Source organism: Tetrao urogallus (genome assembly GCF_951394365.1).
Source record: "Tetrao urogallus genome assembly, chromosome: 2".
NCBI lineage: Eukaryota > Metazoa > Chordata > Aves > Galliformes > Phasianidae > Tetrao > Tetrao urogallus.
Genome location: NC_136814.1, coordinates 4,012,086 through 4,038,598, shown reverse-complemented (window position 1 = coordinate 4,038,598; position 26,513 = coordinate 4,012,086). Strand labels below are relative to the sequence as shown.

General features: G+C 39.6%; 1 protein-coding gene across 1 annotated transcript in view; it reads left to right on the top strand.

Moving 5' to 3' along the window:
- Nucleotides 1-26,513, top strand: part of CFAP61 (cilia and flagella associated protein 61) — a gene marked incomplete at its 3' end in the record, with an annotated part of 90,990 nt that overhangs the window by 28,048 nt on the left and 36,429 nt on the right. The window contains 6 exon segments of the mRNA XM_079532773.1: nucleotides 479-618; nucleotides 4,310-4,436; nucleotides 5,274-5,351; nucleotides 6,526-6,732; nucleotides 9,279-9,413; nucleotides 23,812-23,939. Coding sequence (XP_079388899.1) covers nucleotides 479-618; nucleotides 4,310-4,436; nucleotides 5,274-5,351; nucleotides 6,526-6,732; nucleotides 9,279-9,413; nucleotides 23,812-23,939 — 815 coding nt within the window.

Sequence of the window (26,513 nt, the reverse complement as noted above, 5' to 3'; positions counted from 1 at the left end):
TTTGTTGAGGATTTTAGGGCATGCTGCTCTAGTTGTTGGTCTCACTTAGCTGCAAATGTGCAGAAGATCCCAGAGAAACATACGTTGTCTTAAAATTCCAGTGCAACAGAATTACAGCGTAGAAGAAGAACCTATCAAGGAAAATAGGTTAGCTCTAAAGGTCTGGGCATAAGAAGTAATGTTTCCACTGAGGAAGAAAAGAAAAATGGGGAGAAGAAGGACCTTTAGGAATGCCAGGACAAGACTTTACTACTAGAGCTAAAAGACTCATTTCTGTAAGCTGAATTAATTTTGGGTTTATCCGTTCCTTCGTGCTGCCTGTGCATCAAGCCATCTAGTTAAAGCAGCATTTGGAGTGTATGTACATTTTAAGCAAAGCATTCAGGTTATTTTCTTTTTATCCCCTGTAGTCAGAAGCTTCTGTGAAAAGCTGGCATTGAGATCACTGAGAGTCTATATTCTCTGCATATATTTTCAGGACAAAGATTTCTGTATCATCCTTGTGCCACATTGTGTACCAGAGTTCTACCTGATCCAGAGTTTTGTTCGAGTTGCCCCTTCCTGTACTTCCCAGTTTGGTCGTGAGCTTTACGTGTTCCACTGTGCAGGACTGCTCAAGTGAGTAATGTGCCTCACAACAATAAATGAAGTACTCTGAATTACTTTTATAATTGCATCATCCAACCTAACATCAGATGTATATTCCTGCTTGCTCTTGCAAATGTGCATGGTGCAGTGCAACGTCTTACAAATTGCCTAAATGACCCCAAAACTATTTGGTTGAATAGCACAAGTCTGTGCCTGGAACAATTAGGCTTTAGCAACATTACTGCAGCTGTCTCACTTCTTGTTCTGGAGTGAATTCTAAGCCTACTGAGATGTATCTCCACCTCCACATAACAGTATAATTGACAGTGTAGAAATACGGTTATAATGTCAGTAAAATAAATTAATTAGCGACATAAATTTTAATTAAACAAAAAATGAGGTAATTAGAAACGTAAAAGCAAGTGGTCTTCTGACTGCCAGCATTTCTGTAGTTGACTTTATAGAAGAAAGAAAAAAAAATGCAATAAGAGGATTCATTTAAAACTTGTACCTGTGTATCTTATCCAAGCTACCTCATTGTAGAACAAGGCCAATAGAGAAATGCAGTCCACCATTTGACCCTTTTGACTTGGATCAGCTTGAATAACATTAATATTTGAAAGCCAGGTGTAGATTTAGTTCTTGGAAGCATAAAATAGTTCTCTTGCAAAAGAGATTTGCAGTAATGTACATCTGAAACATACACACAGCAGTAACCTCGTTGTTGAGTATCTCTTTTACCTAAGTTATCTCTAGGTTATTTTTGGTGCTGAATCGTGTATTTCATTTCTTTCACATTCTGTGCTACTTTGTATGTTTCTACAGTCTGAAATACTGGCAAACTGGGATACAGAACCTCTCTGGTTATGATTCTTGTTGCATTGCATTTAAGTTTTCCAGTGCTTTGTATGACAAATTGGCCCAAACACCAATCTTAAATTTTTGGCACAACTGGAGATTTTCCCTTATGTTTCTTATAAATGTAGCTAAATACTACTTGATTTCAGAGAAATACTTCTGTTTTGATTGCATACTTAATCACCATTGATGGTATACAAATAGCTTGTGCAGGAACTGGCCAGCTACTCTTGGACCTATGCAGAAGCTTTTTTACCATGGGATGGAATTGAGCTTCTGTGTGTTATGTAAGAATCCAGCTGGCCAAAGATAAAGCCACTGGAGTAATTCCTGTTAATCTCAGTCACAGCTGTTCAGTAACAGAGCAGTAGGACTGGTAGTCATGAGTCCTTTTGCGATTTTGATAAAAATTGAACTTGTTATCAAGGTTTTTTAAAGGACCTTAAAATTTTGGTTGCATTGTGCATATTCCAAGCAATACCCGAGCCTTTCTGTGGCAACAAAATAAGATTATTAGTTGCATTTTCCAGACCCTTTGCAGCTGTGCTGGAAAGGAGAAAAAAAAATCGCCTTCAAAAAAGATGTATAAGAAAGCAGGTGAAGCTTTTAGAAAATTTCTGTGCACAACAGCAGATAACTCGCTTAGAAAAAAGTATGAAAAAGTAAAAGATCAATATATTGTACTTGCACCAAGAGCTTTCAAAAGGCATGTGAGTGAAAAGGACATCACATAAAATGAATTAAAAGGAAAACAGGGGTAAGAAGGTGGGAATCTGAAGACATGAAAGGGCAAAATCAGAAGAGGCACAGGCACAAAATGAGATACTGATTAGCAAAGGTTGGAGAAGGAGTAAGAAAAAGTGTTAAGTACACAAAAAGCAAGAGTGCAGCAAATGGAAGTATAGGTCTGCTACTTAACAGTGAAGGAGAAAAAATAACAGATGAGAAGGCATAGGCTGAACTGCTTAATGGGTACTTTCCTTCAATTTTCACTAAAAGGCATAATAATAATAACAGTGTCCTGGCTTCTGGGCAGTCAAAGGAACTGGGCATCTGAAGTGAGTTAATTCTTTGCTGGAAGAAAAATGAACCCGACCTTGGGTAGTCCTTCCTACTCTTTCATACTCACAATGGATCTGGTTGTTTTAACTATCCATTTATTTATTTTAAAGTGTTCATGTTATTTACACAACGTAACATTACATGGTGTTTTTCTAGCAATGAGGTACTAGAAATGTACCTCATTAGTGGTCCATTTGCTTTCTTTTGAGCACATGGGGAGGAGAACTCAAATCAATGGGCACAAGAGTGGCAGGAAGATGGAATGCTTATGGGTTGCAAAGTTAACCATATTGTTGGTCTTGTTGGCCTTCATCCTCATCACTTGTTTGAACTTGTAATTAACTGTCTGTCGAAATGTCTTAACAAGTGTGGAAACTGAGCCAAAGCTCACTTAGAAATTGAGGATTAGATTGGTGTTTGGATGCCAGATGCAGGGTTTCTTGCAGAAATTAGTAATCAAATGTACATTCTTGAGCACTCAGGTAGTTGAGTTGAAAGTATTTGATGAGATTGAGCTGTAAAATTTGACATAACATATAATATATTTGGTAGTTATATGTTATTTTGAAGTAGCTGGTACTTATGGACTACTAAATAGATGTATTATAGATTATAGTTACGTCTCTACCTGTGCAGCCTGGTATAAGGAGCCTGCTTTGGCAGAAGGGTTGGGCTAGATGGTCTTTCGAGGTCCCTTCCAGCCCCTACAATTCTGTGATCCTGTGATATTCATTAGAACCAAAATCAATTTCATTGTAACTTAGGCTGAAAAGCTGCACATACAAGTTTAAATTTAAAACAAGAAAATCAGGAATTGGAGTTATACTACACGAACTGCAGGTTTTGTAAATTATGGTTGAAAGATCTTAATGGTTGGATATGAAGTTACAGTTGAGTTCCTTGACAGGCTCATCAGTTGTGATAGCATAAGCCTTGTTCAACCAAGAATGGTCAGTGTCTTTGTCAGGCAGCAGAATAATTCCTCAGCTGCTGTAGATGGTCACTGAAGTAATTTTTTTTTCCATAAGCATTGGGTAGGAACATGTTTTCTAACTGACCTAGTTACATGCTGGTATATTCTTGTGTTTAGCTAACATGTTGGTGGTTGTATGTATTGCACATGTTTATACTGTGTCACTGTAATGTGATTACTAATTGACACTTCTACATTTAGTAGTAGCATTTTATTCATGTAAATTTATCTTTGTTGATAACTCTTTGAAGAATCAAGGCCTAACACAAATATTAGTAATTCATTTTTTAGTGGAAAAATTCCTGTGCAGCATTGATATTCCTGCCTTTCTTTGCTCATTATTTGGGAATGACATTTGGCTCTGCTTTTTTTTTTTCTCTTTTCTTCCTCTTGTTTTGTTTCTTATTTCCTCTCTTTCTTTTCTTTCATTTTCTCCTTGTGTGTCAGTGCATAGTAATGGATTTTGTTCTTGCAGATTCTTTGCTTCCTGTCTCTACTTTTATGCTCATGGGATGGGATTTTTGCGATTACAGGTATGGCAAGTGTTTGCGGTGTGGGACTGGGCTGTAGGTGCTTAAGGACTAAGTGTTCAGCAGCTTTTAAAGCAGCATTCTTGAGTTGTTTTAAGCAGGTGTGTGATCTCTGCTACTGAACAATGAAATATACAACTGAAACAGCAGTCATAGCAATCAACTCCAGCTTCTAAAAGACATATTTGGTGCTTCTGTAAGACACATCTTCACACACACAGGAAATGTAGTGCTTAATTTGTCATAAGGTAACCTTTCTTCCTTTCTGTTTTTTTTGTTTTGTTTTGTTTTTTAATAGGTCTTTTAATGTAAGAAGAGCAACAAGCAATGATATACTTGGAGTCAAAACGCTCATTAAAACACTGACCTTGAATGAAAGTATATTGAGTGACTTAAATACATTTATTGTGGCTCGCAGGGATCCAGTGAGTATTTGCTGTAAATATATTTAGAATACAGTGGATACATACTGATAAATATATTTACAGTTTGTTATGTTTCTCTAAACTGGTGAACTCTATCTATGTAACCAATTGGTACCAACAATTGGTATAGGCTGTATGCAGCTTGACTAGATGGTTAAGCCTATTTGTGGCCTACACCAATTAATCATTCCATTCCAAACTCCTCAAATACAGAGACACAAACAAGCTGGATGCATTTTTTTTTTGGCCATTGACAGCCTGACAGTTTCTTTTCTTGCACATAAATCTGATTGCATGATGAACATGTACATGTTCTTTGTTATATGATAGTGGCTTCTTTTTCCTTCCAGTAATGCAACCAGATATATGCCCATCAAACAGTAGGAAACATGCATTTTTTTTTCATAGTGGAACATGCACAGACAAAATACTGTTAACATTACCAATCGTGCAATTGTAGAAAAATCCATTTGATGCTACAACTGATGAAAACTTTATCTATATATTCATATTATTTCCTAAGATCTGACCTTAACCCAGGCTAAATTAGCAGCTGAGCATATAGCTCTGCTGTAGCAGCTAGATGCTAAACTAAGCTTTAGTCCAGCATGGTTTCAAGTATATAGGTATATATGTATACGTACATATTGTTGTCTACTATATACTGTTTGAACTTTATGCCTTAAGGTAAGAGAGAAGGACTGAATTGGTGTAGTGCATAAATATATACTGGGAAAATATTTTAGCTGTGCTTATGTGGTGAAATACACGTTTAAGATAACATGACAAGATCAGTAATAAAATATGAACTGTGTTTATGATGCTGTTGCCTTACAGGATGGGACCCCAGTACAGGCATTTGTAGCAGAAGTTTTGGATCAAATAGTTGGCATTTCTGTCATTAGAGATGAAATGGTAAATTCTACTTATATTTTCCCCATTTGTTATATCTGAATCGTATGAAAAAATGCTAACAATCAGCCCTCAGAACCAAAGGCTGAGTTCTGTGCTTGCCACTGTACAAATACCTAACAGAAAATATATGTAAAAACCACTGGTTCTTTGTCTCTTTGCTACGTAGACAGCATCACTTTAATTCTCATAGACAGTGATTGACACACACATGAAAAAAATCATCCTAATAGTTGCAAGAAGCTTCTTGATGGGTTCCGAAAGTACAGACATCCTGCATCCCTGTTTTGCTCTTTAGTACAAAGTCATTCTTGCTCTAGCTGTTAGGAATCACTTATTTTGCCCCCTGATTTCCAAAGTGGTTTTGCTAAGCCTACTGTGAAAAGTAGCAGCTTTCCTTGTAGATTTACTTTCTTAACCTTTTTCCCCACCAGTAGCTTCTGAGTGATTATAAATTGAACTTAACTTCAAAACGTACAAACAAAAAACATGCTCTAATGGAGTACCAAAGAAAGAAAAAGTTTCACATTGTTCTTGGAAAGTAGTGCTCTTTAATTCTTCGTGTTATGGCCTTCTGCTGATGAAAAGACAGATTTAAGATCTTTCAGCAGCTGTAGTGCTTAGTTCTTAAACTAAGGAGTTGTTGCTTCTATTTACAAAAGTAACACTTATACTAAGGGCCTTGAGTTAAAAGGATGCTGCAATTTCTTGAGTGTATAAGTGTACAAAATTCTCAACTTCTCACTTCAATGTGGAAAATTTCTTGGAAGGCATTTATTGCACAGTTCTTTTCTAAAGTTTTCCTTTTTTGGTTTAAGTTTTGTGAGGACACAGCCTAGACTTCTGTCTTAAGTCAGCAAAACAGAGATGTTCTCTTTCTTTCTTTGTTCATGAATGCCCATTAATCTGTATCAGACATTGCTGTGAAGGAATCATATATGCATTCCATGTAAATAAAAGTTGGCATACAGAAGAATGGATTTTGATACAATGAAAAGATTTTCGAGAAAAAATGTGTTCAGTCAGTCTGCTTTAGTTGTGTAATCCTCAATGGAACTTCATTTCAGTGTTCTTACTTAATTCTGAAATTGATATAAAATTACCTCATTGGCACTTGCTAAAATGTCATAGATACAGATTTTTAATCACTGCTCATTTCCAGATTCTTGTTTTCCAGGACACTGTGTATATTCAAACACATTACAACATTGAAGATTTTATTCGTTTTAATGACTACCAGCAAGAGGAACATGGAGAGCTTTACCACTTTGTCTTAAATCCAATATTTCGTCACTATACCAAACACTTTCTAAAGGAAATTCTTCGCTTGGCCCACAAATCTTCTCTTTTCTACCCTGTTTATCCACAGTATGCAGAAGGCAAGGTAAGAATGAAGTTATTTCTATTTTATGTATTGAATATTATCACGTTTGCTCATTTGATTCTTTTTGCTTCTATGACTGATGAAAAACAGGAATTTTCTTGGTAACCTGAAGCAAATTGTGCTTTTTTTTCTCGCATCATGTAATCTGCCTTCATAGATACAGCTGTCACTTAGAAGGTTTAGTCCATAGTGCTGTCAGCAGTGCATACAAGTCAAAACTTACTCAATATCTTGAGCATTTGGAAGCATTTGGAGGAGCCTAAGTTTGAAGCGGCCTTGGCTTTGGCCCTTTCTTTGCCTAGACTGTGAAGAGAGAAAAGCTCTTCTTAGGGGGTGGCTTCTTCTGAGCTGAATCACTCTTTACAAGTGCCTGTTTTTTGGTTGAATTTAGAAGATCTTTAGGGCATCTGTTCTCTAAATATAGTTAGATATCTTAAGTTACACACATTAGTATGTTGCCCTGGGAGCAGCACAGTAGAGGAATAATGTATTTGGTACCTCCTCGTTTGTTTCTAGGTGAAGTATATATACTTCTCACCCACATACATTCTCATGTTGCTGTTGCCTCGTGTGTTGTCAGCCCCTCTATAAATGTGCTGTAGTACTGATAAGCAACTTTTCCCAATAGATCTGTTCCAGGAAGGGGTAGCAAGCATTCAGTATGCCCAATCCTGCCTAAGTAGGACCCTGTGTCTGAGTTGAAAGTTGTAGTTTGTGTGACTTCATTTCTGGCCCCTGTGTTGGATGCACTGTTGAAAAAAACCAAAGAACTGTCATAACTCATCATCTGAGGAGACCAACATCATGGTTTACTTTAATTGCTTTCAATTCAAATCAGTTATCAAGCATGTATAAAATGAGAAGGAATAATGCACATATAACAACTTTTTTTTTTAACAACCTGTATTTCTTGTCATAGTTTATTACCAGAACCTAATCAAGTTGTGCTGTCTCACATACAGCTGCTCAGCTGCATAATAAATTTTGAGAAGTAGGCCATTTTTGTTTAGATTCAGAATGAAGAGGAGGGCAAGGAAAAGAAAAGAATGCTTTCACTGAGCACAGTACAACATGAGCATATTAAAAACACATCCAGTTGGTTTGCAAGAACACTTTAGAAATGATTAAGGTACTTCAGACTGGTTTTTACCAGGGGGATCTAGGCATCTCATAGTGAAAATTTAACTTGTACTTCTGCAAGGGCCACCTTAAAACCATAAACACCTAATGCTGTGTGAGAAAATTCATTTCCAATAACGTAAGTTGTAGAAGCAAAAGAAAAGATGATTTAAAAAATATCCATAGCCATATACAGCTAGTATCTGACCTGGTCACTAAGCTCCTGCCAGAGTTAATGGAGAAAACACAGTGCATCCAGAGGGCAGTTCGTCAATCATAACTACCAGTCTTAGGACAGGAAGAATTGCCCTCTGGAGATGCTCACCTCTTCAGCTCTAGGGAGGTGTCTGCATGGCTAGCTAGATTAAGCTCCTATCTTCTAGATGGTGACTTATGTGTTTTTGAAATTGCCACCCTTTTTAACATAGGAATTTTGACAGATTGAGCAGGTCCATTTTCAGAAGGGTGTATTTTCCTGCTTCTCCAGTGTGCATTTTGTGGAGTTTTATCAAGTGTTCTCTTGAGAAACTAATGTCCTCGTGTAGCATTAGGTTCTCAGGTTCTTCAGAGGTACTTAGAAAAATGCAGTTTAATGGCAATGGATGGAAGAGAACTTAAACCTTACTAATAATTCCAATTTGGTCTACATCTAGATTAAAGTATCTCTAAGTCACTTTAGCTCATTGTTGCTTTATAATAAATGGGTAAAAGCGATATTTTACTCAGTTCTCCATGGTGTAACGCTCCTTTTCTTTTCAATATTTCTGGATGGAATGGTACTTCAATGTAATTTAGTTTGCATTAATGCTCATTCTGTATTTCCTGTAATTCTCCTGTATTTTTTTTCCTTTTCATGTCATAAGTTATGATGGAGCCAGTCATGCTGTAATAAATGGAATAAAGCTACTTCTTATGGTCCATGCTGGTCTTATTAACAGTCAGGTTTTCATTCACTTCAAGTTTATGCCAGTTTATTAACATTTATCACTTGGATTAAATTGACATTTTAGTTGGTATAGTATTTTTACATAAATTCATAACCATTCTCTGCCAAACAAGCAAAGGTTAGCAGTAAGCAGATAACATAGCTTAATGAGGTCAAATCAAGCTGATTCATGATCACTATGGAGAAAAATATCCTCCCGGGGAAAATACTTGTGCTGAAAAATCCTATAAACCAAACCACTTGTTTATCTGTCATTCCCACAGAGATAGTAATGTAATTACACTCATAATTATCTTCATTAGTGTCAGGAATTATCTGCAATTCATTCCTCTGCTCTGAGTATGTTTGTTTATTTACTGATTTTTCTCTCAGATTTAGCCAACAGAGCTAAGAATTCTGTATTTGCAAAGGCACACAACAGACATCTGTGATGTGCTGTTCTGACATTCTCTCTGCTGAAATATAGATCACTGTCTTTCAGTTTCAGAATCCCTTTGCCCATTCCCTGACATCTGCCCTTCATTACATGGTTCCCGTGCGACCAAGACGACAGATTGTCTATCCTCTGGAAGAGCTTGGCATAAACGCTCCATCAGAGCAGGTCTCCAAGGATCAGGTGGGTAACAGAAGCAGCAGCAGGCTGCCAGAGGGGCAGACTGCCAGCTAATGCAGGGTTTGGCAGATGGGATGGCATTACCAACTTAGTGTTGATAGGTTGCTTCTTAATTACATCGAACATGGTGTCCATACCCTTACGATCCCAGCTTTTCTTCTATACAACCACTGTTTTTTCTAAGCTTGAATTTAAAACATATTACAAACGTCAATCACTAAGCTGTAATTTTACCTACTAATATACGCTTATGTTTTAACGATATTTTTTTCCATAATGGTACTTTCAAACTCACAAAACATTTTAAATGTTATGAGTTAAGCGTGTGTGTTATGCTCTTCAAGTGAAAAAATACAATTTTACGATTCTGATGTTTTCTGTAGAAATTACTTAGATCAGTGCATTTTTTGTTCTCAGTCCTGACGTCAGGTTTCTCCAGTGCATAAGATACCTTCAAAAGTAAGTAAAAATACTAGGAATAATTTAACAATAAAAGAACCCACATTGTTTTCACTACCAAGCAGTATCAAACAGATACCCACGCTTAACACAGGAATTTATTATATAACACTCATGAAGTTGTAACTTGCTGGTGTCTTACTATTTGGTTTGTTAAACAACTTATACTATCTCATCACTAAAATGTGATGTGAATACGTTCCTTATAAAACTAAGAAGTGAAGCTGAAATACTAGAAAAAAAACCCAATTAGTGATAGATACTCTTGGTTGATAGCTGTAATTTATGGAAGAAATGTCATTAGAGAGTTTTATGTGTGTCTCATTACTTCCAGACGGCTGAGATAGGTTTCCATATGATGTTTTTAGTGATGTCCTTTTCACAGTTAGTCAATTTTTTACTTCCAAAACTCTACACTTGGCAGCAATTGGCAAAGCAAAATCCTGAACATGGCTGAGGCCACTGAAGTGACTTTGGCTTTGGTGATGTCTCTCTCTCAGTATATACATCCCTACATACCTCTTCTTTACAGAATAAGCTCTCTAAGGCTTTTCTTTAAGCTAATTCCTATTTTATTTTTAAAATACATTGTTACCAGCTCAGTAGAAGAGCTCACTGTAGTGTTTTTGTTCGAGTTAGATCACAGACCTCCAATTTTTGAGAGATTTGCTCATCTGGTGTCTGCTCTATTCCTGAGTTCTTTCTACAGATTTCTTAAGAGTTGCAAGTAGTGAGATAATTGTTTTAAATCTCCAGAGTTTGAGTTTCTACTGAATAAAATACACACATTTTCACTAGCAAAGTTTTGCTGATTTGAAAAAAAAAAAAAAAATAGGTAGTCACTCTGTAAGTATCTCTGCATATGCACCAGCATTAATTATGTATTTTTGACAGACTGTGTTCTGTCAAAACTGACATCTGGGCTTGATCCCTAGGCAGTAACTTGAGGATAAAGCTAGTCCTATACTGCTGCCTATAGTTTTCTGAAATACCAAGAATTTGAAACCATACAAAGATGAACTGACTCTTCTGCTGAGTGAATGAAATGACCTTTGGCCAGCATAGTTGGAAAAGCTTTTTAGTTTAAGAGGTAAGCTACCACAAGGGACTGCATATGCTAGTAAAAGTAAGAAGCTGTTGCTACTTTCAGATCTCGGATGTTTCGTAAGCTCTGGCACGTAGCCAGGCATAAGGCATTTGCCCACTCTTTCAAGTTGCAGAAAGGATGATTGATGCAAATCAATAGTCTTGCTCTTTCCTACAAAATGCTGCAGCTGAGCTGCAAATAAAATGAGGTGTATTTTTATAAAGTAAGTGTAATCAACTTTCAGTAGGCCCAGAGTTATCATACCTGTGCATTACCGCGGCAATCAAAAGGCCTGCTCAGGCACTCTGTAAACAGAAAGGCCCAATCCCTTTTTCAAAGACCCCAATATCCTACCAAGGAGTCAAATATGATAATTCTGCCAAATAGAAAGGTTGAGAATTGTCACCTCGAAAAACAGATGGATTTTGGTCATGGGTAGAGATGCTAGCAGGCTAGAAAGTGAGGTAAGAGGAAAAATGGAAAAGAATTTTGGAATTTAAGTGTGGAGAAGAGAGGGAAAGGCAAAAGGGAGAAGAATAAGCTGGAATAGGAAGTAGTGTGGGAAGCTGTCTGAGGCAGGCACCTGAACAGCAGTAAGGAGAAAATGTCCATTACATCTTTGTTGGGGTGGTTTTAAACATGCTATTTCCCAAGCTGTTGTGTAGATAGAGGCTAGATCTTGCAAGGTCTTAAAACTTTTGGGCAAACAGGGATTCCAAGTATTTGAGACAACTACTCCTTTCTCTACCGTGTCTCTTCTGGCTCACCAAGCTTATTTTAACAGAGAGGGCTTTTCTTTCTTGTATATAAAAATCCAAAGCATTTCTTTCTAACCTTAGCCCATCCCTGCTTTGTTTCTGAAAGCAGGAAGATTGGTTATTATTGTAATTCTCATTTTAAGTAGCTCTGCAGTGGTGGCAGTTTTTTCACATGCATTTACAATCTTTTTATTGTAATGTATCTCAAGTTTGGAAATAGATAATTTTCATTTGATTGCCCTCCTTAAGTAATTGCTTGAGTATCTCTCTCTTATGATGGAGATGATTGTAATGAAATTCTTGCTTTGATACCCTCAAGATGCCCCTTGATATCTAGCCATCAACATCTGCTGCTCATCCACTGCTCTAGCAGCTTTTTGCCTTCCTCTTGTCCCAGCCTTTTTTTTTTTTTTTTTTTTTTTTTTTTTGAGTTGTCTCCTTTTCTTGCTGCAAAATTTATTTTTCACCAGTAACAGCTTGGGGCTCAGCAGCTCAGCCATTCAGTGTCTGAGCACAGTTCTTGATTTGTGCATACGTTATCTCTATAGGCCATTAGTGGCTTAGTATCAGAGAGAGAGTGCACAGTGGGAGCCTGGGGGCTCAATCAATTTGCATCCCTCTTTAGTACTTTGCAGCCTGCTTGTGAGCATGAAGAGATTCATTTGTAAATAGTGACCCAGTACAGATAAACGGGACCCAGAATGACTCTCTTCTGTTTCCTTCCTGCAAAGCCAGAAGCTGAAGCAGTGATCTAAATCAGGAAAGCTTTGCCCTCAGCTTATTCCCACTTGTTAGCAGTCCAGGTGGATCTTGGCTGTGCAGATGAGAGGTGGCTTTCCTGCAGGTCTGGATTAGTTGTTGTAGACAGATGAGCAGCAGAAATTGTTTGTTTGTCTGTGGTAACTTGTTCTTCTCAGCCCTCTGTCAAAACTCTCTAATCTAATAAAGTGTCTGGAAAAAGAAAAAAGAGGAAAAACCCATGTGCCACTCTGCATGAATTCCTGGCCTGCTCACTCCTCCTGCTTTTACCAATACAAGCTGGGGGATGAAAGGGTTGAGTATAGCCCTGCTGAAAAAGACTGGTACTGGTGGATGGCAGCTGGACATGAGCCAGCACTGTGCCCTCTGCATCCCAGCCCAGAGAGCCAGCCACATCCACATCCACATCCAAAGCAGTGTGGCCAGCAGGGTGAGGGAGGGGATCTGCGCCTCTGCTCTGTGCTGTGAGACCTCACCTGGAGCACTGCGACCAGACATGGAGTGCTCAGTACAGGAGACATGGAGCTGTCGGAGAGTGTGCAGAGGAGGGCCTCAAAAATGAGCCCAGGGATGGAACACCTCCCTGTGAGGACAGGCTGAGAGCTGGACTGTGCAGCTGGAGAAGGGAAGGCTCCAAAGTGACCTTTCAGTATCTAAAGAGAGGTATAAGAAAGAAGGTGATCCTCTTTAGCAGGATCTGTGGTGACAGAACAAGGGTGCATAATCAAAGAATATTAGGCTGTTATAATCACAAAAAAAAAAACAAAAAAAAAAACAAAACCAAACAAACAAACAAACAAGAGAGTTAGGCAAAGTAGACTACGATAACAAAGGAGAATAAATAGAAGGCTTACCCCTATCCTAGGCTCACCCACAAAACACCAGCAGAGCCAATCTCCAGCAGAGCTCCTTCCCCACTGGCAGCCAGCTCTTCAATAGGTCTAGGAGGGGTGCAGCCAGGCTCCAGCCCTTCCGGCAGCACGGGTGAATTGCCTTCAGCTGTGCTCCTCTGGCTGACCCATGGCTCACCTCAGGTGCTCAATCAGAGGTTCAGGCCGTGGCTCAGCAGTTCCCATACAAAGGGAAAATGGCTTCATGCTCAAAGAGGGGAGATTTAAGTTGGGTATAAGGAAGAAGTCTTTTGCAGTGAGGATGGTGAGGCACTGGAACAAATTGCCTAGAGATGTGGTTGATGCCCCATCCCTGGATGCTTTCAAGGCGAGGTTGGATCAGTCCCTAGACAACCTGATTTAGCTCTCCATGTCCCTGTTTATGGTAGGGGAGTTGGACTAGATGGCCTGTAAAGGTCCCTTCCAACTCTAAGGATTCTGATTCCATGGTTCTGTGAACTGAGTTTCATGGTGCATAAGACAGCATGAGTTCTTCTTTCTGGGGTCTCTCTGGGAGAGCTCAGCATAAGGTTAAGATACTCACTTTTAAGGCAGAAATGCATCATAGAGAAACATAACTTACCATAAAGCAAGCAACTATTTAACTGAGTTATGCAACCACCCTTGTCTCTCCTTGTTCTTATCCTATTTCTCTTCTTTCAGTGTTGTTTTTAGTTTTAGCCAGGCTTCTGATCTCTGGTTAAGATGGCTGTGACTGCAAAGAAATAGAGTTTTGGCACTCTACCTGTTCTTCCTCTCTGTTGCCTGGCCTTGTTATTAAAGTTTTGCCTTGGTTTTAAGGCAACCCCAAGGTTGCTCTTAACCCACAACTCTGTGCTGCTTCATCTTGTGCTTCAGAAGACCTGTCCCTTCCAAGCACAGGCCATCCATTTCCCAAAGGGCTGCGAATTCTGATGACCATAGTAACCTTCCTGTCACAGTCAATAATGACAGAGTATGTTTTTACCCCTCTCCTTGAGATGGAAAAGATATTTCACCGCTGATTTTCTTTGTTTCTACAAAACTCTCATCCCTTTCCTGAGGAGACTGGGATAAATCAGTGAGGATTTATCAAGAAGGCACAAAGGGAGCAGCCTTAAACTCCCCAGTCTCCCACTGCAGCCTTCTGGAACGGCACTGATGCTCATGGCCTTATTTGCGTTTAGTCCTGAAGCACCCAGCTTTTGGGATGCCTGCTCAGCCTGCTCTTTTGCAGCAGGCATATCAGAGGCCCAACATATTAGCTCAAAATTGCATCAGGCCGCACATCTGCCATGCTACAGCGTTCCGTGACACAGACACAAAAAAACTCCTGTCTGCTCATTAGATCAAACACTTTCTACAGCTGTTCAAAATCAAAAGGAAATCTCTGATTTTTGTATTCTGAGTCAGTAAACAGTATTGAAAAGCCAACTGGCAGAAGATCCAAAGATTCAAAATCTTAATTCCCACAGTGTTAAAACAGATTAGATTATTATTGTGTTTTGCACATCTGTCAGTCGCTTCAGTCGTGTTATGTTAGAAAACAGTTGGTTACGACTAATACTAAATAGAATGCTAAATATTGTATGAAGTGCTGCTGGCCTTTAAGGTGCCTATAATTATTGGTGGAGTAGAAAACTGTAGATAATGAAATAATTTTTAATGATATCTTCATAAATAAACAATTTGTAAACTTGTTTGCTTTCTCACCATCTGGGAGCATTCTGTTATCCATCTGCTTCATGTAATTATCAATAAAAGGGATATAATTAACAAGAATAACTGATCCACAACGAAGAACAAAAATGTCACACATCTGTCAAATTATTGTTTCTGCCCTTTCATTATTATTCATGCTGTTGGAGTTATTACATATATGTTTGTGTCGTGGTCATATTCAACATGTCAGGTTACACTGTGTGGTTCAAAACTTTTTTTTTCTGCTATAGCTCATAGAAAGAAGGCTGAACAATTAAAGTTTATTGTAAGTCCATGCAACGTTGTATTTAAAAAAAAAAAGAAAAAAGAAAAAAAAACAACACAAAACCTGTCTCAAGTAATTTTGTACTTTTGAAGTCATGCTATAGGTGCATTAAAGGAAATGTCTGAATTGGGACAAGTGAGCAAAGGAGGCATGGGCGAGAACCCAGAGTGAGATGCTAAACTCAGTCTCAAGCTGGCTGAACTAGTCTACTTTACACTTGTTCAGGAGTTGAGCATTGCCAGGATGGCCAGGCAGTTGTCCAGGAAATGACAGAGGGGAATATTGCTTGGTGCTTCCTTCTACCATAGAAGTAGAACTTCTGTACGTGCCTTCTCTCCAAAGTTATTCAGTCATAAAAGTTGAATTACTAAGAGTAACTAAGAAAAGCCATTGGTGCTATTTCACTTCAGACCTGTCTGCTCTGCCCCAGAGTGCATTCTGACTTGTGTTGAAACTTCTGTTGAAAATCTGTAGTAATAGGAGGTTTCATTCTGGCTCAGTTTATTCTATTGGATTGAAGTGAGGCAATGGAATATTTGAAAAGTAGCTAAAACTGGAAGGTTTTTGGTGTTCCGTTTTCTGTTTTGTTTTCTGATCGTAAGCCTCTATTAAGATAGTGGAGGATGATTGTAACAAAAGAAAGCATGAAGCAGAATGGGCAAGAGAATTCCCTGCTTTTTAAATATAAAGACTGATGTATCAAAAACAGAAGCATTCCTACGTGTTACAATTTGTATATGAACACATTGGTATTATAAACAAAGGCTTGGCATGCAGTTTTCATTTAACCAGTAAAGTATTATTAATTTTTAAAGACATAACTGTTGCTTAAGATGCTATTGTGCCCGAGTAATGAATTTTTAATGCTTTTGTAGTATGTGCATGGATTAAAATCCATTATTTATTGTACCTCCACTTGCTCGATGAAGGTGATGATTTTATAGCACCAGTAGTCATGCAAACACAGTCATTCTGAACTGATGGCTGATAATAAATTTCCTTACTGTAAATGTCAGTCGGTTTTGTGCGTTGCTGCCATTACATCTTGTTTGGAAGGCTGAATATTACACAATTATGGGAGGCACCAGATGGCATCATTAACAGGAATGCTCTGAATGTTTACCACTTATGTGCATGTGTGAAATTAAAAGTAAGATGACCTATCTTTATTTTGAAAGCATGATGTCAGTGCCATACAGGTGTTAATGACATTTGCAGCAAACTGAAACAGTCATTTCTGCTTAAAAACATGTCAGACTTGTTCTAAAGCATTTTCAAAGCATTTCCAAAGAAAGACCTTGGAAGTGGTGTGATTTCAGATTGCACGGGGAGAGCGGATGTTTTTTTTCCAAAGAAAGGTAGTGTTGATTATTGAAGTGAAGTAGTGACAGCAGCTGCAGTCACCAAAATGGCAACCACAGTAAGCTGAGCTCAAATCTCCTCTTGTACCCTCATACTGTTTAGTAGTTGTTTTAATTATTTTTGGTATGAAGTCTGATGATTATCTGTCTCTTAAATTTTATTTTTTAAGGTTCTTAATTCTATAAATTTCTTACATTCTTCAATACATTCAGTAATTTAGGAAAGTGATACTTTTGCTGATATGAGTATGTATGTTGAATAGGTGCAGTGGACAGAGATGCTTCTTCCTTCTCCCATTCCAGAGCATACACAGGCCTGTTCTGAAATGGTACTGGGGAAGTTGTGACGTGCTGTGGTGCTGTGCTCTAGTGGTATCTGTTTGCAGATGTAGCATTACTTTCCTCAAGAGAAGTCCCCAGAAGGAAACCTTTCCAAGCCAGCCAGTGTAGACTGAATTTTCCAGTTAAGCCCTGCCAGGGATGTTCAGATTCTTCACAGAACTTTCTGGGGCTGAAACAGAGGTGAGGCAGGACTTGCTTAAAATCAATGCCTAACGAGGTGTTCCTATCTTTGTGGAAAAACAATCATTTCAGGTCTGGAACTGCTAGTGATATTATCAGTTATCTGTAATTTTGCTGTTTGTAAGTCATTCCTTATTTTATTTTTTTTTATTCTAATCCAAGGCAATGTACTGAGTGTGTACACAAGACATCTGTAATTAAGCGTGAGAAGTTAAGGAAACATTTTTAAAGTTAATAATGAGACCTTGGCCCTTACTGAAGGAAAGTATTCTTCCATAACCATTCACCTTTAGTGCCAGTTTTCCCATTAATTTTGAATGGCTTCAGTTCAGACTCTTAGACCCCAGCTTCTCTTGTGATCAGATCAGAGCTTTAATTTAAAATGACTACATTTGCAGTCTACTTTTTTTCACTTTGGAATTGGAGCAGCTTAGTAGAGTTTAAGAAATTATGCCACCAAGAGCAGGATTTGAAGAACTGAAGCTTCAGTCTTATCTGTGCAAGAGAACAGAGCACCATGGCTCTGCTTTTAGTGCAGAGCAGTGCTTGGGACCAAGCCTCAGGGTCCTGCATGAGGGACCAGGACTTGGAAGGAGCCTCCTGCTTCTGCCCTCTGGAAATACACAGTAAAGAATAAGCATGGAAGTGCAAGGCTGTGTAGGTTGGTTATTCATCTAGTGTTCTGATGTCTTAGAAGTTTGTTCAAATAACTTGCTTAAAGGTGAGATTTACCAAAATGAATTAAGTCATGTGGCTGTTGCTTTTCAACTTCTAAACTATTTGGCCCATTTTTTTTTTCACATTATCTCATTAGCATTTTATGTCAGTCTTAGGCTATTAAAGAAAATCTTCACGATTCAGCATCTGTGTGCTTTAAAGGAATACAATCCAGGAGCTCCTGGGTGCTCAGCTTCCGAGGCAATTTGAATTTTGTTGGTACAGTCACTAACAAATCTGAAGAACTTGCTTGGCTTGCCTGCAGTTTTGCCTGGGGCAGCTGGTACACTAAATTATTCAAATAGAGAAACTATGGCTATTCTTGCTGAGAAGGCAAGGAAGCTGTTACTGGTTACGGGTGAATTGTGTTCTCTGGGGGAAGGCATGTCATTGCAGGGAGCTGGCATGATTTAAATGGCTGACATGCAGAGGAGCAGAACTGCACAGCCAGCGTGCCAGGAAGCATGCAGGCCACAGGGAAAACACAAGGGAGAGCTTGGTTCCTCGAGCCTGCAGCCCCTGCTTCTTACCAGTGCCACAGAGCATGGCACAAAGACGCATGCTAGGAAGCTGCTGATCCCTGCCGCAGCTGCCAGCGCAGTGCGAGTGCCAGAGAGGTACCCAGCGGAATGCTTTCTGTGCCAGCTTCCCCGGAGCACCTCTGCCCCTGCAAAGCAGATCCATCTCCATGCGGATGGGCATGGGTAGGCGAGGGCTCAGCGCCAGCCCCGGCCTCCTCAGCAGGGCCAGGCTGCGACCACTCACTCATAGCAGCCTGGCACCGTGGCCCGCCTACAGGACGCTCCCCGGGAGCACTTTGGCATAGGATGGGGCCACCTGAGCCACCGCTCTCAGCAGTGCTGTCAGTTAGAAGCACTGTCTGTTGGGCTGCTGGCAGCACGTGGAGCCCTTATGGATGCTGGGTTTGTGTGCGAGATGGAGGCACCTTCTAGTCAGACAACTGAGGGATTACTGATAGCATTATCTAATAGACTTTGGGATCAGCTAACAGCACTGGTGAGCAATGTGCACAGCTTTGTCAGCCCAGTATCCGTTCTAGTTGCTATTTGCAGAGTAATTCCAAGAGCTAGGATTTTTCACTCAGTGCGTTGTTTCTGTTGTGTCTCCTTGGTGCCTTTTATCCCGTGCCCGGCTGCGTTTCTCTGTGATACAAGCTTGGAGCTTACTGGGAGCAGTTCTGTACAAGGACTCCCAAAGAGCAGGATGAGGAGACTTTCAGCACAGCATCAGCAGAGTCTGGATGCTTGTTGGCAGCTTCCTTTTTTTTTCCAGGCCCAGCTAGAGCTTTCCTTGGAGGAGATCAGTATAGTTTCTTGATGTCATGTGAAGTAGACCTGCCTCTGTAAATTAGGAGTACGGAGTTGAAAGCCATCCAGTCCGAACTCTCTTGCATTTTTACATTGATGCTGAGAGTCCAGATAGATAAAATCTGGAAGCTATTTCAGGCTGAAGTTCCTAGATGTTGCTCTTTGTATTTTCTTTCTTAATATTGTTAAAAATAATGTTTCTATTTGTTGCTTTCCACCTCAAGCATCTTGTGGAGTAGAAATAAATAAACAGAAGTGAACTGGGAATCAAGGACTGCCAGCTTTCTTAAAACAACAGATGAGCATTGACCTCTATAAAGCCGATTTCTTTGTCTTCAAATCTGGGGGAAATCATCCTGAGAGCGTGCCATGTGCTCTACCCACTTGCCAACCCACTTTATGCACTTAAGTGCCTTTGCTGCAGTTCCCGTGCCTTCCTACACATCACTTCCTTCCCCTAAAAATGGAAAAAAACCTAATTCTCTTTGAAAATAGCAACATTTAGGGTTTAGCCAAATGCATAAAGGAACAAATGTCCTTTTAAGCAGAGCAATCATGAGAGCTTCATGCAAGTGAGAACTGTCTAGCTGGGCTGGGAAGATGAATGTTAATGCTGAAATAATAAGAAAAGAGAACAGTTTCTTACCATGGTAAGAGTGGTTCTCAGGGAAATGAAGTATGTGTCCATGCTCTGCTTTTTTTGCTGCTTTTTGGAATTTGATAGGAAATCCCTGATTTTGCAGGGAGTCCTAGGAACTGTCAGGAATGTACAGTTTGTGGTTTATCCAGAAGCTGAAGATCAGCATTTTCTCATATAGAAGACTAGGGGAATAATAATAATGACTTGGTTCATAAAGGCCTTTGAGACCTATGAATGAAAAATGTCACAGAAAAGCTAAGTACCTTTACTTCCAGAAGCCATTTTATAGAGCCAAGTTACTCTAAAGAAGGGTTCTTTGACAAAGAATTGAAGTTATTTAGGCTGCTTTTTTTTGTGGTGGTGGGTTTTTTTCCTATGAATCAAACGGAGCTTGAAATTAAAAAAGGTCTGTTTGTTCACTTTCTTGTTTGCCTACCACTATTGTTAATCTCGGCACTAGCCTAGGAACAGATCTGCTGATTGTTTTCACTCCTGATGGTTTTTAAAGTAGCAGAACCCAAATTATGTAGATCCTGTATGGCAATAGCTATTATCCAGATTTCTCTGAGCGAGTGCTCAGTTGAAAGCGTTACAGGAATGCATGGAATAACAGAAAACAGGGCTGGGAAGGTGCTGCTGGGTGGAGGTCCTGCTGTTCCTTCCAGAAGTAGTGAAGGATCTGCCAAGATGCCATTTACACCGGTGAATCAGTTCCACATTCATCTGTTATTGCCCTTAACTCAAAGTTCAGCCCCTCTGAATTCAGTGGCACTTCCACACACTTCAAATTTAGCAAACATTTGATTGGTTTTGGCTGAATAAGGCTTAGGCTTTCAGCATGTGATAAAATCAAGTCCAAGCCTGGAACAGGTTGCCTAAGGAGGCTGTGGATGCCCCATCCCTGCAGGCATTCAAGGCCAGGCTGGATGTGGCTCTGGGCAGCCCGGGCTGCTGGTTGGTGACCTGCACACAGCAGGGGGTTGGAACTGGATGAGCATTGTGGTCCTTTTCAACCCAGGCTGTTCTATGATGATTCTATGAAGCCTTAGCTTTATAGAGTCTTTGCATGACCAGGTACAGCGATGGCTGTAAAAGCTCTCCTTGACATGCTTTGAAAGCTTTACTGGGATGCATTTACCACTACCCAATTCAGAACATCCCACTGCTTCTTTCTGTCAAACCTAAAATCCTCACTCCAACTCATTTTTCATTTTTGGATTTTTTTTTTCTTCCAGTTTTCATCATTTTTGTTGAAACAAACATAGAATTTGATATAAAACCAGTTCTATTTTAAAAACAACTGCAGTAAATGCATTTAGATATCCTACAAAGAGTCCCATAGCTCCAGGGCCAATTGCTTAAAAACAAATCTAACAGGAGCTAGAAAACACTTTGCGTTGCTGTTTGTCCTACCAACATATATTGTGAGTAAATACACAACAAATACATTCCCAGGCTGTTTGCAAACAGAGTGGGTGAATCCGGGCATGCCCAATGGATGTGTGATATTCCCTCACCTGCTTTGAAAGTGAAAAGCAAGATGTGCATTCAAATGTGTTTGCTAAAACCAAACCGTTATTTCATTTTTTTCCCCAGCTGGTTACTTAGTATAGAAGGATGCACAAAATTGTAATGCTGTGCATACTGTGCTATGAGATGATGAGTGAGACATGATTTATGTGCAGGATTTGTGTTGCCGGTGGATCGTTCTGAGAAATACCAAAGTATTTCTAATAGAGGTGAAGCTTGAGGCCTTTAAGTGAATGGCGGTGGCTGTCCACGTGAACAAATATCCCTCATGGTTTAATCAAGAGAAGCTGTCTCTGTCAGCAGCTGGAATGGAAGCTGTAGTTGGGCCCTCTGCCCTCCCAGGTGGAAGCAATGTGACAGGTGGTGCGGTGGCAAAGGCTGGCAGATAGGAGAAAAGAACGGAGGAAAAGAAATTAAAAAAACCCTCATTTTGATAATCAACAAAAGGATTTTTCAGTGAGCTACGTATACCTGTTCTAACAATGGCAATAATTGTTTTTTGCCTTACATTAGTTAATGATTGCAGTTTTATTTAATAAATTGGATAGAAAATAAACAAGTTAGATTTTGCTATTGACCTATCAATTATGAAGTCTGATTACTCCTCTGGGGAACATATGTAGTCATTTGTCCTGACATTTTGTTAAAATAAGGTGGTATTATGGGACCAATCCACCTAATTCCTTACTCCCTGGGGCCATTTAGTGTACTTAGCTGCTAGAAAGGTGATTTCTGAAGCATGACAGCTGTTGGTGTTGGGGCCATTGTGTGGTGTACAAAAACAGTTATATTCTGCTCATATGCTGCCTTTGTATCATCGGTACAGAAACCATTTCATAAATTAGATACAACTCTTCCCTAGAAAATTGTATTACTGCTTTATATTTCTTTGCTGGAGTACATTAAAAAGTAAAAAATAAAAGCACTGCAGTGGAAGATGTTTGAACTTGGCATTGCTGTAAGGACTATTGAGTTTATCCTATTAGCGACTGACGCTCCTGTCTAGTTATTTTGGTTGATTAGATGCATTAGAAGAAGATTCTCTTCATGTTCTTATTACCATTTAATTAGTTTTGTTAAAAGCCATGTCAGCCCTCCAAGAACCACGCAGGTAGGGCTTACCCAGTGCTGTGAATGCAGGAGCACAAGCTTTATGTTGAGCAGCACTTTTAGGTGGAGGGATGAGTTTGATAATTTTCATCTGCTCTTCCCATTTCCGAAAATCCTTTCCAATGATTTGCACATCAGCACACATTCATGTTCAGTGAGATACAGAAGTTTTTTTTTCAGTTTCTGAAATGTTTCATTCACAATCATACTCTTCTTACTGGCAGATCTTGCTGTAAGAGGTGTTTTGGCAGGTCAAAAAGCACTGGCATTGGATTCGATCGTTCCACTTATCACAGAAATCTGAAGATGTCTTATATAATGACAATCTGAGCAGCTCTGCAACTGCTCCTGGCAAGGGCTCCTTGGTGGCTGTGAGACTGCAGGCACCTAACTGAGCCTCACACATTTGCCTTCTCCATTAAGCAGCCACCATAGGCTGGTATACTTTTGAAGATATCTTCCGGAATTTTCTCAGTGGCATCCAGCCCCTGAGATGAATCTCGCTTACCACTGGATGTCATCCTTGCACTGTGCAGAACTACAGTCAGAAGAACATTTATCTGGCAGTAAAAAAAAAATGAAGAAATGTTGCATGACCAATGAACACATTTATTTGCCACATTTAAAACTCTTTGCTATGTGGTGATGACAGCGTGCAAATAACTGACCCCTAATCCTTCCTTAAGGTGTGGGAAGGTGCTCTCGTGTGGTACACAGCTTTGGTAGTGGGACTGTTGAAATCTCAGCTGGAGGTCTCCAGCACTGATGATGTTGTTTGGGGTTCTCAGTATGTCATGTTCTTCTTGGGAAGGTCAACATCGTTAGCATAGCTCTAAAATAAAGTACTTGTTCATCATCTGTAGCACTCTGTCAATTCATATACAGAGAATGTTTCCCCTGTAATGGTATAGGATGAGTTTAGAGGACTTAACTTTGTTAACATTCTCACTCCTATTAGTGTCTCTGCTGTAGTGTCTTTTTCAAGAGAAGCAAGAACACTAAGCTTCGCTAATTATTTTGTGAATTATTAAGCATGCATATATTTCACCATTTTGGTATTCTTTGTCTTCTGTGTTAACTTGTGTGCATGGAAAAATCATAAAGTTTGTCGTGTCAGTGACCTGTAATGAGTTTTGCATGAATGCAGGGTAATGCATGGCTGATAGCGTAATGATTCTTAGCAGATCTTTCCAGTTATTTTTTATGTACATTTATGTCATCTTGAACTTTATTCATTCACTCATTCAATTAATTTATTTATCTATTTATTTCAGCCAAGGTATTCTTTGAACCACATAAATCGAAAGCTGATAATGGAATCTAAAGTGTCTGTCAACAGTAGGATTGTGGTGGTTGGTGCATCTGATGTTGGAATCTCATTTCTGGAAACACTTGTTTTTTGGTAAGGTTTTTATTTGATTTCCTTTACTGAGAAAATACATTACCTTTATTTGAAGGCGCTTGCTTCCTCCATGTAGAAATCATCTCAGACTCTTTCTTTATCATAAAAGATAGTAATTAAAAAAAAAGATATGCTTTGGATCCATATGCAAGTATTAACCATTAAGACTCTGAGTGTCTAATTTGCAGATGTAGAAAGACTGGTGTCTCCTAACAGGCTCTGATATTTAAAAGTGTTGCCAAGGTTCCTTGTAGATCCTCAAAATGAAGACCAAGAGAAAATGGGAACTCCACATCCCTTGTCTCTTTGACCACTGTTCTTATACGTAAATAGTGTAGGTAAAGATTAAGTCCATAGCCCTTTGGATGGTGTGCAAAGCACTACTGATCTTTAAAGCTAGTTTTGCCTACTAGAATCACAGATCGCTGTCTGAATTCTTCCATTCTTCTACCTCTTTGTGCTGCTGTTTCCAGAGCTGTGTAGAAACATCCCACGTGAGCTGGAGTTTTCATTTCTCTGTGCTGCCTTTAAGGAGCAGCAGCATCTTTCTGCTTCTGATATTGGAGTTTGGGAGTGCTTGGGAACCACAGCATTTCTATTTCTGGCTCCTTTGCCATTTTCATTGTAGAGTGTGGGAAGGGGGGCTAGGAGAGGACGCTCCAGCAGTCACAAGCCTGCCCAGTGATCCACCGAGAAGATAGGCTGAATGCCCACATTACAGAATTTTTTAGCAGTAAAAGCATCAATTAAATTGTTCCGTTTACTTTGAGTTATCCAAACTGGAGTAAAAAAAAAATGTATAAACTGTTTTTGAAGGGGAATAAATGCATGCAGCTGTTTCTATACCTCCCACTCTCTAACCAGAGATAAACTGGTGGGAAAGGTCTGTTCTACAGACTTTCCGAAGTTAGGAAGGGGAGACCCTCTCTGCTATCTCACCACTTACCCTTCTGTCTGGGGCTCTGACAGGGTTGGTCTGTGTGTGCAAGAATGCAATTCTTACTCACTTGTTCTTCTCCAAGTAGATTCAAATACGTAGTAGAAATGTCTGAGAGCATTACAAAATAAGTGAATCAGCCAAATCTGTCCCCCTGAGCCAGAAGCTCTCTTCCTGTAGTGAACAGGATACGCAGGGAGAATCAATGTTGTGGGGAAATCCTCTTTACCTCTGATACACCTCAGCCAGAAGTTTTATTTCAACCATATTGTAAGTAAGAGTTTGTGCAGAACAAGTCCTTCTTGTACACCGGAGAGCACTCATCTTCAGCACTGCATAATTGGAGTGCTTATGAAAAATTAAGTACTGCTCTGAGAATGCAAAAAGCAAGCAGTACTTAGTCCAGATGTCACAGAATTTGTATTAACATACGTATAAGTTTAAGAAACATTTTTTAACTTTCTCAGCAGCAGCAGTTAAAGAACATCTGATCGATGTGAAGACCTTTTAATACAATTTAGTTTGATTTACTCATAATTTTCTAATACTCTTTGCAAAGGTTACATGCACTAAAAATAGCTAGATTGAATCAATTTGTAAGCCCCTAATCCTTAAAAAGAGGAAGTGGTTTTCTCCTCATTATTCTTCATACTTAATTATTTTACATTATCAGTCACCATGGAAACACACGAATGTAATTCACTTACCTAGCTAACAATTATTAGGACTAGATTTTACAAGTGTTTTCAACCTGTTTGAGACTGAATAAATATAGATTTTTCAATGGACAGAGAAATAACAATAAGAACTGTCTTCTCCCTGGAGCCGTGCAGACAGCTGCCCTGGTCCCATTGTTCTGTGCCAGCAGCACCGTAGCTCATGGCCACTCTGCCTGTGGGCACCAGGCTTCTCCACCAGGACAGAGAATGGAACTTTATAAACCCTGCTGCAACGGAGCAGTGTGTGCTGTGAACTGCTGTTTTACAAAACACTTCTGCAGTCCTTCCTCCCCTCCGGCTCCTTAGATTGCATGGAGAGTTTGTCGAACTAGATCCTTGCAGAGGTAATAGAATCATTAAGATTGGAAAAGACCGCTGAGATCATCTAGTCAAAGTCAGAGCGCTGGCATGGCCGTATCAGTGCTGGTTATTTCAAAGGGCAGAGCAAAATATGCTGCGAGTGAGTGTACAGAATGACCATCTAGTAGGGGAGGATTCTTTCTAGTGCTTGGGATAGCCTGAGCCCTGGAGAATTGCCTCCGTTGTGCTTAATGTAATGCTAGGTCAGTGAAGGTGAGCTCATTAGTCATGTGTCACCATTCAAATAAATATCTCCTGCTGATTTCTTTTTTCACGAGGGTAATCGCATTCAGACATGCTATAAGCTATAGCCCTGCTTTTCTTTAGGATGCATCTGATAGAATTTTATATTCTAGGAAGTGCAGGAGGAGCCTCAGCCTTGAGCCTGCCCGTCTCACGCACGGCTGGCTGCCAGGAGGTACAGGTGGCAACGATCTCGGGCTGCACCTCTGCTGCAGCTGGCGGGCACATGAGGATCTGCAGCACACCGGGCAGCGGATCTGAGGCGCTAGGAGGAGGGCAGCATGTTGCATCATAAATTGCTGCAGTAATTAACTT